The following is a 14,302-nucleotide window of genomic DNA, read 5'->3' as shown; positions in this document are numbered from 1 at the left end:
TGGAGAGAAGATCTGGAGACATCTGAGCCTTGAATGCAAATCTGTACAGGCATGAGGCTTAAAACTTGTGTATTATTGTTGTCCTGAATGTAAACAATAGAATTATGTGAAGATTTTCTGAAAAAAACGGATTTTTAAAAATTTTTTTTACTATTTTTTTAAAAACGTTTGCACGCATTTTATACTATAGTTAATTTTAGTTATAGTTATAGTTAGCTATAGTTGTTATAGTAGTAGTAGTTGTTTTAGTTAGTTAGTTAGTTAAGCTCAAATTTGTAATTTCTGTGCAGAATTCAATAAGCCCTTGTAACCTTTATAAACACAAAATAAATAAAAAAATTTAGTTTTTTATGTATTTTTTTTTATAATGACCAACCATGTTCACATACAGTATAATAATGCAACAGGTATTCAAAAAATTTTTTTTAAGTAGCTAAAACAGCATTTTAATAGGTCCGGTCAAAAATGACCGGAGCAGTACAAGTGTATAGTGGAAACGAACAGAACTGCAGTTAAAACTGTGGGGATTGGGGATTAATCAAATTATCCTGGGTAGTGCATTCCAAAGAACTGGCGCAGCACGTGAAAAGTCTTGGAGACGGAAGTGGGTTCTGATTAATGAGGATGTTAACCTCAGGTCATTAGCAGAACAGAGGGCACAGGTAGGGTGGTAGACAGAGACGAGGGAGGAGATGTTGGGTGGTGCTGAGCCATGGAGTGCTTTGTGGGTGAGGGTAATAAGTTTATACTGAATTCTGGAGTGGATGGGTAGCCAGTGTAATGACTGGCACAAGGTAGAGGCATCGGTGTAACGATTGGTGAGGAATATGATCCTGGCTGCAGCATTGAAGACAGATTGGAGGGGGGAGAGTTTGGTAAGAGGGAGACCGATTAGTAGAGAGTTACAATAGTCCAGACGAGAATGAATAAGAGAAACAGTAAGAGTTTTTGCAGAGTTGAAATTAAGAAAAGGTCGAATTCTAGAAATGTTTTTGTGGTGCAGATAACAAGAGCGAGCCAATGATCAGATGTGGGGGGTGAATGAAAGCTCGGAGTCAAGTATGACCCCAAGACAGCGGGCGTGTTGCTGGGGAGTAATGGTGGAACAACACACGGAAATGGCAATATACTACTGTATCCTCACCCATCCCTGTAGACTATGAGCCCTCGCGGGCAGGGTCCCCTCTCCTTATGTACTTGTGTGTCCCTTGTCTTACACATGTTTATTATACTTGTCTATATTTCCGCTTTTCACATGTAAAGCGCCATGGAATAAATGGCGCTATGTAAGTGCATAATAATAATAATAATAATAATATCGGGCATAGGTAGTTTAGTAGAGGGAGGAAACACAAGAAGTTCAGCTTTTCACAGGTACAGTTTCAGATAGAGGAAGGACATGATGTTAGAGACAGCGGTAAGACAATCAATATAAAGTAAAACATAAAAAAAAATCCAAGTTCGGTGAAAGTGAGCAAAAAATTGCAATTCCACAATAGTTTTTTGGGTTTTGTTTTTAAAGTGTTTAATGTGTAATAAAAATGACCTGCCCATATAATTCTCCAGCTCAGTACAATTACAGTATTATCAAACATGTATTTTTTTAAGTGGTAAAAATAAAATTTGAATTTTTTTTTTAAAAAGTTTTATTTGTGTCGCCATTTTTCGAGACTAGTAACATTGTCATTTTTTCATGAATAGAGCTGTGTCGAGGCTTGTTTTTTTTCTTTTTTGGAGAGCTGATAATTTTCTTAATACATTTTTTGGGGGGTAGATTTGACTTTTGATAGCTTGCTTTGTTTTGGGTGTTGCGTCAAGCTATAAAAAGACAGTTCTAGAGTTTAAATTTTTTTCCTTGTTATGGCATTTTCCAATTGGGTTAATTAATTTTATATTTTAATAGATCCAACTACGGTATTTTGAACTTGTAAATGCCACGTATGTGTATCTATTTATTAATTTGTGTTATTTATTTTAATGGGAGAGAAAGGGATGATTAAAACTTCTATATTCTTTTCCAAAATATTTTCTTTTACTTTATTCCCTCAAATGGACTTGAGCCTGTATTCATCCGATCCCTTATACGATACACTGCAATAGAAGTGTACAGTCTCCTATGAACACTAGCCACAAGCTGGTCTTCACTGAAGTTCAGTATTGGCAAGGTGGTTTTCAGCAACTTCCCGGCTACCAAAAACAACCCACCGGCACTCCGTTATCGATGGGTGCGTGAAACGGTGCTTCCCCTGATTCGTGCCATGCCACTGTCAGAGATTGACAGCAATATTTAGGAGGATAGCAGCATTAGGAAAGAGCTAGTGTCACAAAGACACTTTGTGAAAAAAAATCCTATACTATGTTACTTATGCTGCTCTAACACCTAACAATTTGTTTCTATGGTAACAGACTACAAAAGATTCTGTGTAGTCTGATTATACAATAATGCTCTGTTCTAGCTTCCCCTAATTTTTGCTTACCTTCCAAATCTAAGAATAGAAAAAGTAACAATTGCTGAATATCTTATGATAAATACAATGCAAAGAAATCACAATAATATTTGTCTGTTTCTGGTATTCTTTTTTAAAGATATTGTTCACTTTGAGCAGCTCCTTTTTATTTTAAAAGTATCTCCCAACAATAAACTAATCAGCTGTTATCAGTGCAGGAACCTGACAAAAAAGTAATCAAAATAAATCCCTCCAGTATCTCCCCAGGGTGCGGGCCAAAGGATTACACAGTCATCACTTAATGACTACACAGTAGTCACTGTAATGTCAATGATAAAGTCCACAGACATCAATTCTAAGAAGATGAGCGTCCTGAATGGCGACCTCCACCATTTACTTGAATGTTATATCATTGGATATTCTCAAAAGAGTTTTGAACAAGACAAAACATTTAACTTTATTAGTACTTCTTAGCTGGATATTAACTCCTTTTATATTTTTCTGGCCACATATCAGGGTTTTGATTTTTTGCAAGACGAGTCGTAGTTTCCAATAACATTGCTCATTTACCATTCAAAGCAGGGCTGCCACTAAGAATTTCAGGGCCCCATACTGGTAAAATTTTTGGGGGCCCCTTGAGACTCCGCCCAGGCTCCACCCCAGTCCCACCTCCACCCCTCGAACTGTCCAAAGTCCCACTGCTCCCTCTTGGAAACGCTCCACTTCTCACCAATCACACATTAACAGTTCCCATCACCAGATCACACATATAGCCGGCAGCTTTTGTTTTGGCCAAAAGATTTTTTAAGCCGCCACCATAACACGGTAGACTCTTTTGGCCGTGCCCTAATCTACTGTAACCTATTAAATATTTGTTAAAATATGTGATACAATTTAGGTATATTTTTATTTTTCAATTTTTAAAATGACCAATAATATCACATACAAGGAACAAATACCGCTACATCATGTCCATACCACATATTACCATCACATACTGACCTATAATACCACATACAAGGAACAAATACCACAACACCATGTCCAGACCACATATTACCACCACAGTGACCGAATAATATTACATACAAGGAACAAATACCACTGCACCATGACCAGACCACATATTACCACTACATGGTGACTGAATACTACAATACTGATCAGTAATAAAAAAACCACGATACTATCACCATAAGTGCCATTATACACAGTATATCTGTACTTAGTATGCAGTGTCTGTGTAAAGGTAGTACAGTGATCAATGGCATTATACACAGGGCCTCTATACAGTGTATAGTGTCAGTGTATAGGTAACACACCAACTCACCAGTGAAGTCTCTAGGTGAAGTCCTTCATCTTTGTTTTTCATCTTTCATCCAGCACAGATCACCATCACTTCTTCCAGCCAGGGCTCGTCTCTGCAGGAAATAACACAGTTACCTAGAGCTCTGCTTGCAGAATACATTACTTATTTTTGCCAACTTCTACATTACACGACATGAAGAAAAATAGGCAACATAGTGTTACCCTACACAGTAACAGGACCGCCCCCCATTTAAAACAGTATACTCAAAAAATAAAATAAATTCATCACTACAGTAATAATATCCCTTAATTAGACCCAGTGGTAATAATATCCCCATCCTAGCCCCCGTGTGTCTCATTCCTGGCTTCAACCATACGTTCTCCCATCCCACCCTCATGAGTATCCATCCTGCCCCATCTGTCTCCATCGTATCCATCCTGCCCCATGATCCTGTGCAATCTGTCTCCAACCCTGCCCTATCTGTCTCCAATCATGCCCCCAGTGTCTCCAGTCATGCCCCCATGTCTTTGATCCTGCCCCCTGTGTCTCCAATCATGCCCTGTATCTCCATTCTGCCCCGTGTCTCCAATCATGCCCCATATCTCATTCTGCCCCTTCCTGTGTCTCACTGTCACATTCTGCCCCCATCATGTTCAGCATTCTGCCTCCATCGTGTCCAGCATTCTGCCCCATCATGTCCAGCATTCTGCCCCAACGTGCCCAGCATTCTGCCCCATCGTGTCCAGCATTCTGCCCCATTGTGTTCAGCATTCTGCCCCATCGTCACCAGCATTCTGCCCCATTGTGTCCAGCATTCTGCCCCATTTTGTCCAGCATTCTGCCCCATTTTGTCCAGCATTCTGCCCCATCGTGTCCAGCATTCTGCCCCATCGTGTCCAGCATTATGCCATCTGCCCCGGGCCCCCCGGAACACAAGTTCCTCTTGCCTGGCCTCGCTCCAGTGGCGAAGCTCCGTACCTCCATGCAGAAGCGCGCGCTCGCCGGTGACAGACAATGACGTCAGACACTAGCGAGGTGCGCGCTGTGGCGGACGTCAGCTGCCAGCCTCTGATTGGCTGGTGGCTTTTAACTATTGACATGCAGGCACGTTTTTCCTGTTTATTGATTCTTTTCTTGTGTCCGCATAACCCCGTATCGCCCATGCTGCCCAATGCCCAGCAGTGTTCATTTTTATTTGTTTTTAACAATTTTTTCTTTTAATTATTTTCACTTTTTTCATTTCAGTTAGCTTACAGTGAGTCTCTGTTTGGTCCTTGATTAGCCCCGTATCGTGGATCTGACACATTACCTACTACAATCAAGCATTTCATGGAAATCGCTATATACCTACTTAATGGATGTAATGTTGTATCTATGTACTACTATATATGTGATTATATGTTTTATTATCATATGCTTATTTATACTTTCACATATCTATGTATTTGTCTATGTGGTGGTACAATTTTAAGTGCCATGATGCTTTTTCAGCCCTTGATATATATTCTATTTTGGGGTTTTATATCGAACGGTTGCTGCCATGATCCACCTCTTTCCTTATGGCTGTGCACATCGCTATGAGGTCTGTGGCTCCGCGCTGCGGCCAGGATCTATATGCACGACGCTCGTTTCCGGGTACTCCCCGGCGTGTGCGCACTGTGCATGATGCTTGGCTGTAGTGGAGGACCTGCAGACGTCAGGGCGCATGCGCCGCAGGCGCCAATACTATTGGTGGATCCCGGGTTCAGGGGCTATTTCAAGGTCCTACTTGGACACTTATACTCATCTCCTCCTTGACAAAGCGGTGGGGGACGCCACGAAACGCGCGTCGGGGGCTTCACTATCGGGCTCTCCTCTCCCTCCCCTCCTTGGTAAGTTCTTTCACGGGTCATTTTGTAACTTTTGGATAAATCACCATCACGGGGTACCTATATTGTGTTCTAAATCCCGTTGATTACTGTGCCTTTTGATCTCTGACCTTTGTGAAATGGCCTGTTGGCATTACCACGATACTACGATATAGGATACCATACGTGTGATTCCCTCTCTTTTGGCGGTTCTCTTACCGGGTTGTTTCCATCCAGGTGGAGGGTATAGGGGATGTTCTATGGGATATACTGTCCACATCTGATAATGAGCACACTTTTGCTATAAAGGATATTTTTATTTGTTATATTATAATTAATAAAATTTGATATTTTTATGCAAAATTGATCGCATGCTCTGTTTGTTTCTCCTGATGTTCACACATATAAATATATATAGATATACACAAACATATATATATTATCTATCTATCTATCTATCTATCTATGTATCTAAGATATATATATATATATATAATTATATATTTATTTATATCTTCCTACCCTAGCATCACAACTTTTTCAAACTTTATATAAGTTATTTTCTATGTGTCACTTATTTACCGTATTTTAGAAAATCATTGTTTATATCTTTTGTTTTTATGAAGCTTTTTTAATTCTTTTTTTTCCTCTCCAAAACCTCTTCCTGATCATTAATCACAATAAAATGTTGCACAAGTACGGGTTTTACTTAGCTTGCGATTTGTCATAACATGCTGGCAAGGAAAGAATACAAGCTTTTCGCTGTGATTGTAGGACGTCGTAAACAGTGAGTCACTTTCGGAAGTCTGGATGAGGCATCCAGGTACGGTATATAAGGGGCCTGTCCTGCACTCAGAAACTCAGAGAGAGTAGAAGAAAGTCTTCAGTCATAAAGATCTAAGGAAATCAAACTATGAAGAACTTGATTCTTGTTCTGCTACTTTCCGTGGCTTACTGCTCGGCTTTCCCTGCGGAACCTCCGAAGGGCAACGAGGAGAATGATGCCAAATTTGCCGAGGTAAGTATATAACCTGCCGGTAATTTTAATATAAGACCTATTATTGTCCTTTATATAACATTAGTAGAAGTTTGTTATCGATGCTCCAAGGCTTGTCTTATGATGGCTAGCACTCATTTTTATGCCCTTTTATGAGCGGCTCCCATTCTGGTGAACTCATGCCATCCTTAGAATTCATCTGAATGTCCTCCATGTAATATTAAATTTCCCCTGCATTTGTGGGAAATTTCTACAGAAAATCAGCTAATTGCTGGTAGTGTCCATGGGAATTTGATGATCACTATGATGCCTACATTTTCTAGAAAAAATGTTCTATTTTGAGGCCATCACTTGAAGGGTTAATACTGTCCAATGGTAAATGTAAAAACAAGCACCTTTGCAATTTATTCCTTATTACAATTTACAGCCGTTGCTGAGATATTGACGCTTTTCTTTTGTTTACAGCTCGTTGCCTAGGGCAACGACCACCTCTTCTATCTGGCTTGTAAGCACTGTGCAGAAGCTGGCCAGGACTAGGAGGTAACAGTGCGCTGCAGCAATACTGGCCAACTTCAAAACTATGCTTACAAGATCTGCAGAAAAGAGCTTGTAAGCGCTGCACATATTCTGCTGTTTAGCAGCGGTGGTCGGTCTCCATGGCAACAAGCTGCAAACAAAACAAAAGACTTAATGTCTCAAGATCAGATTAACATTTTAACAAGCAGTAAATTGCAATATTGCTTGTGTTTATGCCCAATTGTGAAGATGGGAATAACCCTTAAAAGGTATTACTCAGTATTAGGGGGCTACAAAGGGGATGTAAAGATATGGTAGAGCTCAGACCTTTTATCACAACTGATCAAAATGTATTATTTTTGTTGAACTAGGAGTGGGATAGCCTTTAAGGAGTTGTTCACCATATTCGCAAAATATAGACACCAGTCCCACATTGGGGACTCGTATCTAGTACCTACAGTGGAGAGTAGAGTGGCTGAAAAGAGTTCTTTTCACTCTAAAGGATCCTTTATGTGTGAAAATTAAAAAGACAGCAAATGATTTGAAATAAAAGTGTAATACTTCATTTAACCTGTAGAGGGGTTGCTGAGAAAATGTGCAGGTTACACAAGGGGGTCCTATTAGAAAGACACCCTGGAAGGAGTACAGTGTTAGGACAACCCTCTAACACAAAAAAAGAATCCTCTAAGGGTCAATTGAAGACATTTTTCTACATAGCGCCACTTCAGGCCAAATGAAGGATAGCATGGCATCCATTTACCTAAATGGTTTCCATTAACTTTAATTAGTAGCCCCCATATTGCTGTACATAAGGGAGATGAGCCCCATTTAGAATGTTTTTAATAAACATTATGTAAAATCCACCAAGGTGTATCTCTCCCTGGAAGGGTGATAAGTACTTTACAAGGTGATGTCGCTCCTTTGGAATCTCAGAAATTGCTTTTTTTATTTTCTTTTAATGTTTTTTTTTCCCCATCGATTCTTTTTTAGGAATATTTAAAGAGATATTACAACCTTAAGCCAGATATCCGACAGTCAAGGAGGAAAGGCGACAGTCCATTGATCCAAAAGATCAAAGAAATGCAGCAATTTCTTGGGCTTACGGTGACAGGAACACTGGATACCGACACGATGGAAGTGATGCACCAACCCAGATGCGGGTTTATTGATGTCGGAGAATTCAACACTTTCCCCGGTAACAAAGGATGGAACAAGAGAGATCTGACTTACAGGTAAAATTGAAGGACTTCATTTTGGTTAAACCAACTTATTTATAGCTTGCCATCAATTTAATTCAATCATCTTCTTCTAGAATATTGAATTACACCCCTGATATGCCCCAGTCTGAAGTAGACCAGGCTATCCAGAGAGCATTTAAAGTTTGGAGCGATGTGACGCCTTTGACTTTTACACGGGTCTACGAGGGGATTTCTGACATTGAGATCTCTTTTGCTGCCCAAGGTAAGATCCTAAACAGGTTTCATTTCACAATGTAGACCCTTAAAAAATTAAATCCTATAAGTAATATTTGATTATTGTCTTCCACAGTCCATAATGACTTTTACCCATTTGATGGCCCACATGGGACACTTGCTCATGCTTTTGCTCCTTCCAGTGGAATTGGTGGAGATGCCCACTTTGATGAAGATGAAACTTGGACAAGTGGCTCTAATGGTAGGTCACCTTTTTCTTATGCAGTAAATGTACCCAAACCACAATTAATACAAACTCTCCACAATTCCGATTTTTGGATGAAGAACTGTAAATAAAAATTTTATTCAACAAATGTACTTATTTAGATATTATTGACAATCTTCTTGAAATCTCTTTTCTTTTTTTGCAGGTTATAACTTATTTATTGTGGCTGCTCATGAGTTTGGCCATTCCCTTGGTCTCTTCCATTCCAGTGACCCCAGTGCTTTGATGTATCCAACTTACCATTTTGTTGAGCCTAGTGAATTCCACCTTCCTGAAGATGACGTCAATGGGATTCAGTCACTTTATGGTAAGAAAAGTAGAAGATAACAAATATCCTTGTCAAACAATGACGATTATTTAAGACTCAGCCAAAATATAGATTAACTATTCATGGGATACGTCACCAAAATGACATCTGTGGAGGTCTACCACCCAACATCCACAGCCATCAACTGATATCTGCTCCATTAATGGCCGGATGTAAGCAATGTTCTGAGCGTATCATCGCGTTCCAAACATTGTTTAGTGGCTGCTGATGAGCACTGAAATTTCTCTCCTATTCTCTTGAATGGAAGACTAAAGGAAAACCTTCACAAATATACAGAGTTTTATAACTTATAATATTGTATCACTATAGGAGCAAGAACAACCCCTGTGGAGCCAACTGTCCCTGAAAAACCAAGTGAACCAAGCACCCCATCCTCCTGCCTCCCAAACAACTCTTTCGATGCTGTGACAACTCTGCGTGGAGAAATCTTATTTTTTAAAGAGAAGTAAGTGAGATATTCAATAGAATAGTTTGATGCAATCACCTACAAAGTTTTTAAACAGAACCATCCCATACTACATGCAATGCTTCAATGTACGTTTTTAATTCATAGAACTTTCTGGCGCCAAATTTCCCCAAATTCTGAAGTTGAACATCACTTAATCAACGCTTTCTGGCCATCACTGCCAAATAATATTCATGCGGCTTATGAGTACCAGGATGGGGACAAAGTTCATATCTTCAAAGGTATCAATTGCTATTTAAATTTTTTTTTACATTGCTTTGAATTATTTGATGGCAAAAGATAGATAGATACCGTAGCTCTTACCTAAATATGCTTAATACAAACAAGACATAATTTATGTATTTTTCCTAGGTGTAAAATATTGGACAATGAGGGGTTTCGAAATCACACCAGATTCTCCTAAAAGTATTTATGACTTGGGCTTTCCAAGGACCGTCAGAAGAATTGATGCTGCCGTCTATGATTCCATCTCCAAAAAAACATATTTCTTTGTGAATGATAATTATTGGAGGTAATGTCATTTCCATAAGACCTGCTTACTTAATGAGCTATCAAATAATAATAATAATAATAATAAATATATACAACTATAAAGTAATGTATTTAATCTCTAAATTTTGACAATACCTTTCTACAATATTAACCCCAACCTTAAAATTCTTTCTCCAGTTACGATGAGAAAAAACAAACCATGGATAGTGGATTCCCTAAAAAAATTATAGACAACTTTCCCGGCCTAACCAAGATTCGTGCGGCTTTCCAGAAAGACAGTAAGAAAAATTATTTTTAAAAATGTTATGGACATTTATTAATCATAATGATACTGATAAATATATAATAATAGGATGAATATGATTAATACTAGTAGCTAGATTGCTAGTTAGAAAATCTCTAATGATAAGATGTAAGTTTTAAAAATAAAGTTATGGCGCATCCATAAGATAGGAGATAACTTCCAGATCGCTGGGGGTCCAATTGTTAGAACTCCCAGTGATCCCAGGATTGGGGACCTGGAATACTAGGAATGTGCTTGAATGGAGAGGAGGTGCGCATGCTCAACCTCCACTTTTTTCGTTGTCAATGGACGATGTAAGCTGGATATAATTCACAGGTTTTGATGGTAGTCTCATAGACCATGAGTGATGTGGAGGTCAGGCATGCACACCTCTGCTCAATTCTAGACGGACTCTCATTTTAAGGGCAGATATTGAAAAGTAGAAGGTGTATTTCAGACTACCGTAAGCTCTCTGTTCATATAGTTGGTCCCCAGTCCTGCTCTGCCCCATCTACATTGAGGTTGGCTGACACAAAGTGAGGGTTTAATATTTGAGAATAGGACCATCCTGATTGGGGTACACCTTGTTACGGAAGGATGGTTTTTACTCTTTTTTTTTTAATAAAAAAGTGTATACTAATGACTATGCTATTTATATTATTGCTTTTTACTTACTTACAGAAGGATATTTGCTCATTTTGCGTCTATCTTAGGTTTTGTCTAGTGTAGCAAACTAAGCATAACAGTAACCTAAGAGGGCTGAGCTAAAGAGAAAAGTTAACAGTATATTTATGCTTATCAAATCACTCATATATATATATATATATGCATAGCTATTCCTTTTAAAACAATTTTGAAATTTTTTTTTTTTTACTAAGAACATATTTATTCATTTTTAGAATTTCTGTACTTCTTTGACGGACAGCGCCAATATGAATTCAGCATCGCTCAGAAAAGAGTAACCCGACTATTGAATAATAGCAGCTGGATAAAATGTGCCAGTATCAAGGCCAACAACCTGAGAAAACATTCTAGAAATTAAATTGTTTATTTTTATTTTAAATTATTTTTTACATAGATATTTTTAAATTAAGTGTATTTTTTCACCTTTATTTGGTGACAATATTTTATATTATATTTGCTTAAAAAATAAAACTTTGTATTTTAATATACACAGCGCATTTCTGAGTTGTTTATAATCTGTGAAATACATTAAAATGTCCTTGCATTCAATGTTACAAATCGTAGCCTACACCCCTGGGTTGTAAATACCGGAGTGGCAGAGGAGGCAGTTCCAGATATCACTGACTGAACAGGTCCAATACCTGCTCTTCAACATATCATGACATCAGATTTTTGGTGGAGACCCAGTTATAGCTTTTGCATTAGGGGCCAAGAGCCTAATGTTATGCCCCTCATAAACTATAAGTACAGGAGCATTTTTTTCTAGGTGTTAAATGGTTAAAATAATCAAAATAGCAGTCAGGTGAAGCATTACTCAAGTATTCGTTGGGACTCATCTATTACAGGCTGGATTCTAGAGATCATATGCCAAGGCACTGCCAAGTAGATGACCAAAAGGGTAGTCCCTATTTATTTGAATAGTGTATACACTGCTCACATTTAGGACTCCCAATGATGGATGTTGGCTAGTCATATCTAGTTGGGAAGAACTGGGGAGCATATAAATGATATGCTTCCATGGTCACCTTTTAACGGGGTTGTCCAGCCTTGGGGTACAAGTCTACAGTCACTCTATTACTGGAGATTTGTGAATCATCATAGAATGCACAGTGCATACTTCCGGTCACATTCTGACTAGACTTGTCCAGCCTAGCTCAGTTCACTTGTATTGAATGAAACTGTGCACGTCTAGTTTGCATGTGACTCTATGGATGCAAATCACATACTTACGGCCACGTGCACACTCACTCCCGACACAGGAAAATCCTCAATCCTTTATTGATGTGGTTGCAAGAGGGATCATTTGCAGTTGGGTTACAGAGATGGCATGGGGAATCCCACCAAACTGCTGCCCTTCAGCTAATGTATAATATTATAACCTTGAATAATATGTTCTGACTACAGAGAATCTGATAGTTCTGTTGGGTTTCTGTTGCTTTTTTATGGTTTCTAAGGGTGTGTTTCCATGGTCAGGATGGCATCAGTATTTGCTCAGGATTTGACGCAGGTAAAATCTGTATCAAATTTGCACCTGAGGTCACTGGCAGGTCACCTGAGTTTTTGATGCGCTTTTTTTCATGCGGATTTGTATGAGCTTTTTTGTAAGCTAAATGAAGATCTATGATTTAAAAAAAAAAAGATTTGTGATGTCATTTCTGGTCCAACCTCCTCTTTAACATTTGTCCAACCCACACTCCATACAGATAGATAGATAGATAGATAGATAGATAATGGATAGATAGAAAGATAGATAGATGGATGATGGATAGATAGATATGGGATGGATAGATTAATAGATAGATATATCTATAGATATATCTATCTATTTATAGATATGTCTTTAGATGGAAATATCTACTGTATAGATAGATACAAATATCTAAATAGATAGATGCGTATATCTATAGATAGAAAAAGATCTGTGTTAGGCTGGGATCACACTTTACGAGAAACTCGCACGAGTCTCGCACCTCAATACCTGCACTGCCGCCGACACTCGGAACGGATCGTGAGACTGCATAGAAATACATGCAGCCACACACTCCGGTCCCGAATGCCGGCGGCAGTGCTGGGTATTGAGGTGCGAGACTCGTGTGAGTTTCTCGCAAGTGTGGCCCCAGCCTTAAATGCAATATGTTTAATTTATAAAAAAAGTGGGGAAAAAATTGCATGGGCTCCCGCGCAATTTTCAAGTCTTGAGTGGGAAAGCTGATGGCTGGGGGCCGATATTTATAGCCTGGGAAGGGAGTAATACCCATGGCCCCTTCCCAGGCTATGAATATCAGTCCACAGCTGTCTGCGTAGCCTTTCCTGGCTATTAAAATAGGAGGCCCCACAAAAAAAGAAGTGGGGTCCCCCTATAATTAATAGCCAGAAAGGCTATGCAGACAGCTGCGGGCTGATATTAATAGCTTAGGAAGGGGCTATGGATATTGGCCCCCCCCGGTTACCAACACCAGCCCGCAGTCGCCCCAGAAATGGTGCATCTCTAATTCTGGCGCTTTTAGCTCTTCTCTTCCCACTCTCGTTTAGCAGTGGGATATGGGGTAATAAGGGGTTAATGTCACCTTGCTATTGAAAGATGACATTAAGCCCGGTTAATAACAGAGAGGCGTCAATAAGACACCTATCCATTATTAATCCTATAGCATGAAAGGATTAAAAAAAGACACAGCCAGTAAAAAGTATTTTAATGAAATAAAACACAACACAGTTTTGCCTTTTTATTATACTCCTAATCCAACCGAAGCCATCGATCTCCTGAAAAAAACAAACAAAAAAACCAACAGTATACTCCCTGATCCTACGTTGCCCATGTACGAGTATCCCACGACGAGTCCAGCTCTGCTACATCTGAATGCATGACATCCAGATATAGCAGAGCTAGGTGACCACCGTAGATGTCTCCAGCGATCACCTACACTCTAGCTCTCACAGTCAGCTGACCGTGAGAACTAGCCTAGTGTGACTGGAGATAACCCCAGGTCACGTGCATGGCAGTTCACGTGATAAGTCAAGTTATCGCGAGAACTGCAGTGGACAGTGACTTCCGGCCGTAGGGCAGGTAAGAACATCATTCTATTAGTAGAAAGCTCCATTTTACCACATCTAATGATTATCTATGGGAAATTTACGCTGCGGCGATGGAGCGTTGCCGCAACGTAAACGGACATGCTGCGTCCCGAAAAGACGCGCTGCATGTCCGTTTATGCAGGGATGCCGGAGGAGTCTTTTA

General features: G+C 39.3%; 1 protein-coding gene across 1 annotated transcript; it reads left to right on the top strand.

Moving 5' to 3' along the window:
* Positions 1–6,455: 6,455 nt before the first annotated feature.
* On the top strand, positions 6,456–11,555 carry LOC141069059 (matrix metalloproteinase-18-like). Its single transcript, XM_073558360.1, has 10 exons — positions 6,456–6,621; positions 8,107–8,348; positions 8,429–8,577; positions 8,665–8,790; positions 8,960–9,121; positions 9,452–9,587; positions 9,696–9,829; positions 9,960–10,119; positions 10,278–10,378; positions 11,283–11,555. The coding sequence occupies exons 1-10, from the start codon at positions 6,517–6,519 to the stop codon at positions 11,423–11,425; spliced, it is 1,458 nt and encodes a 485-aa protein (XP_073414461.1). The 5' UTR covers positions 6,456–6,516; the 3' UTR covers positions 11,426–11,555.
* The last annotated feature ends 2,747 nt before the right edge of the window (positions 11,556–14,302 follow it).

Source organism: Dendrobates tinctorius, unplaced genomic scaffold, assembly GCF_039654945.1.
Source record: "Dendrobates tinctorius isolate UK_male_01 unplaced genomic scaffold, ASM3965494v1 ptg000256l, whole genome shotgun sequence".
In the NCBI taxonomy this organism is placed as follows: Eukaryota; Metazoa; Chordata; class Amphibia; order Anura; family Dendrobatidae; genus Dendrobates; species Dendrobates tinctorius.
This window is presented reverse-complemented; position numbering and strand designations above follow the sequence as displayed.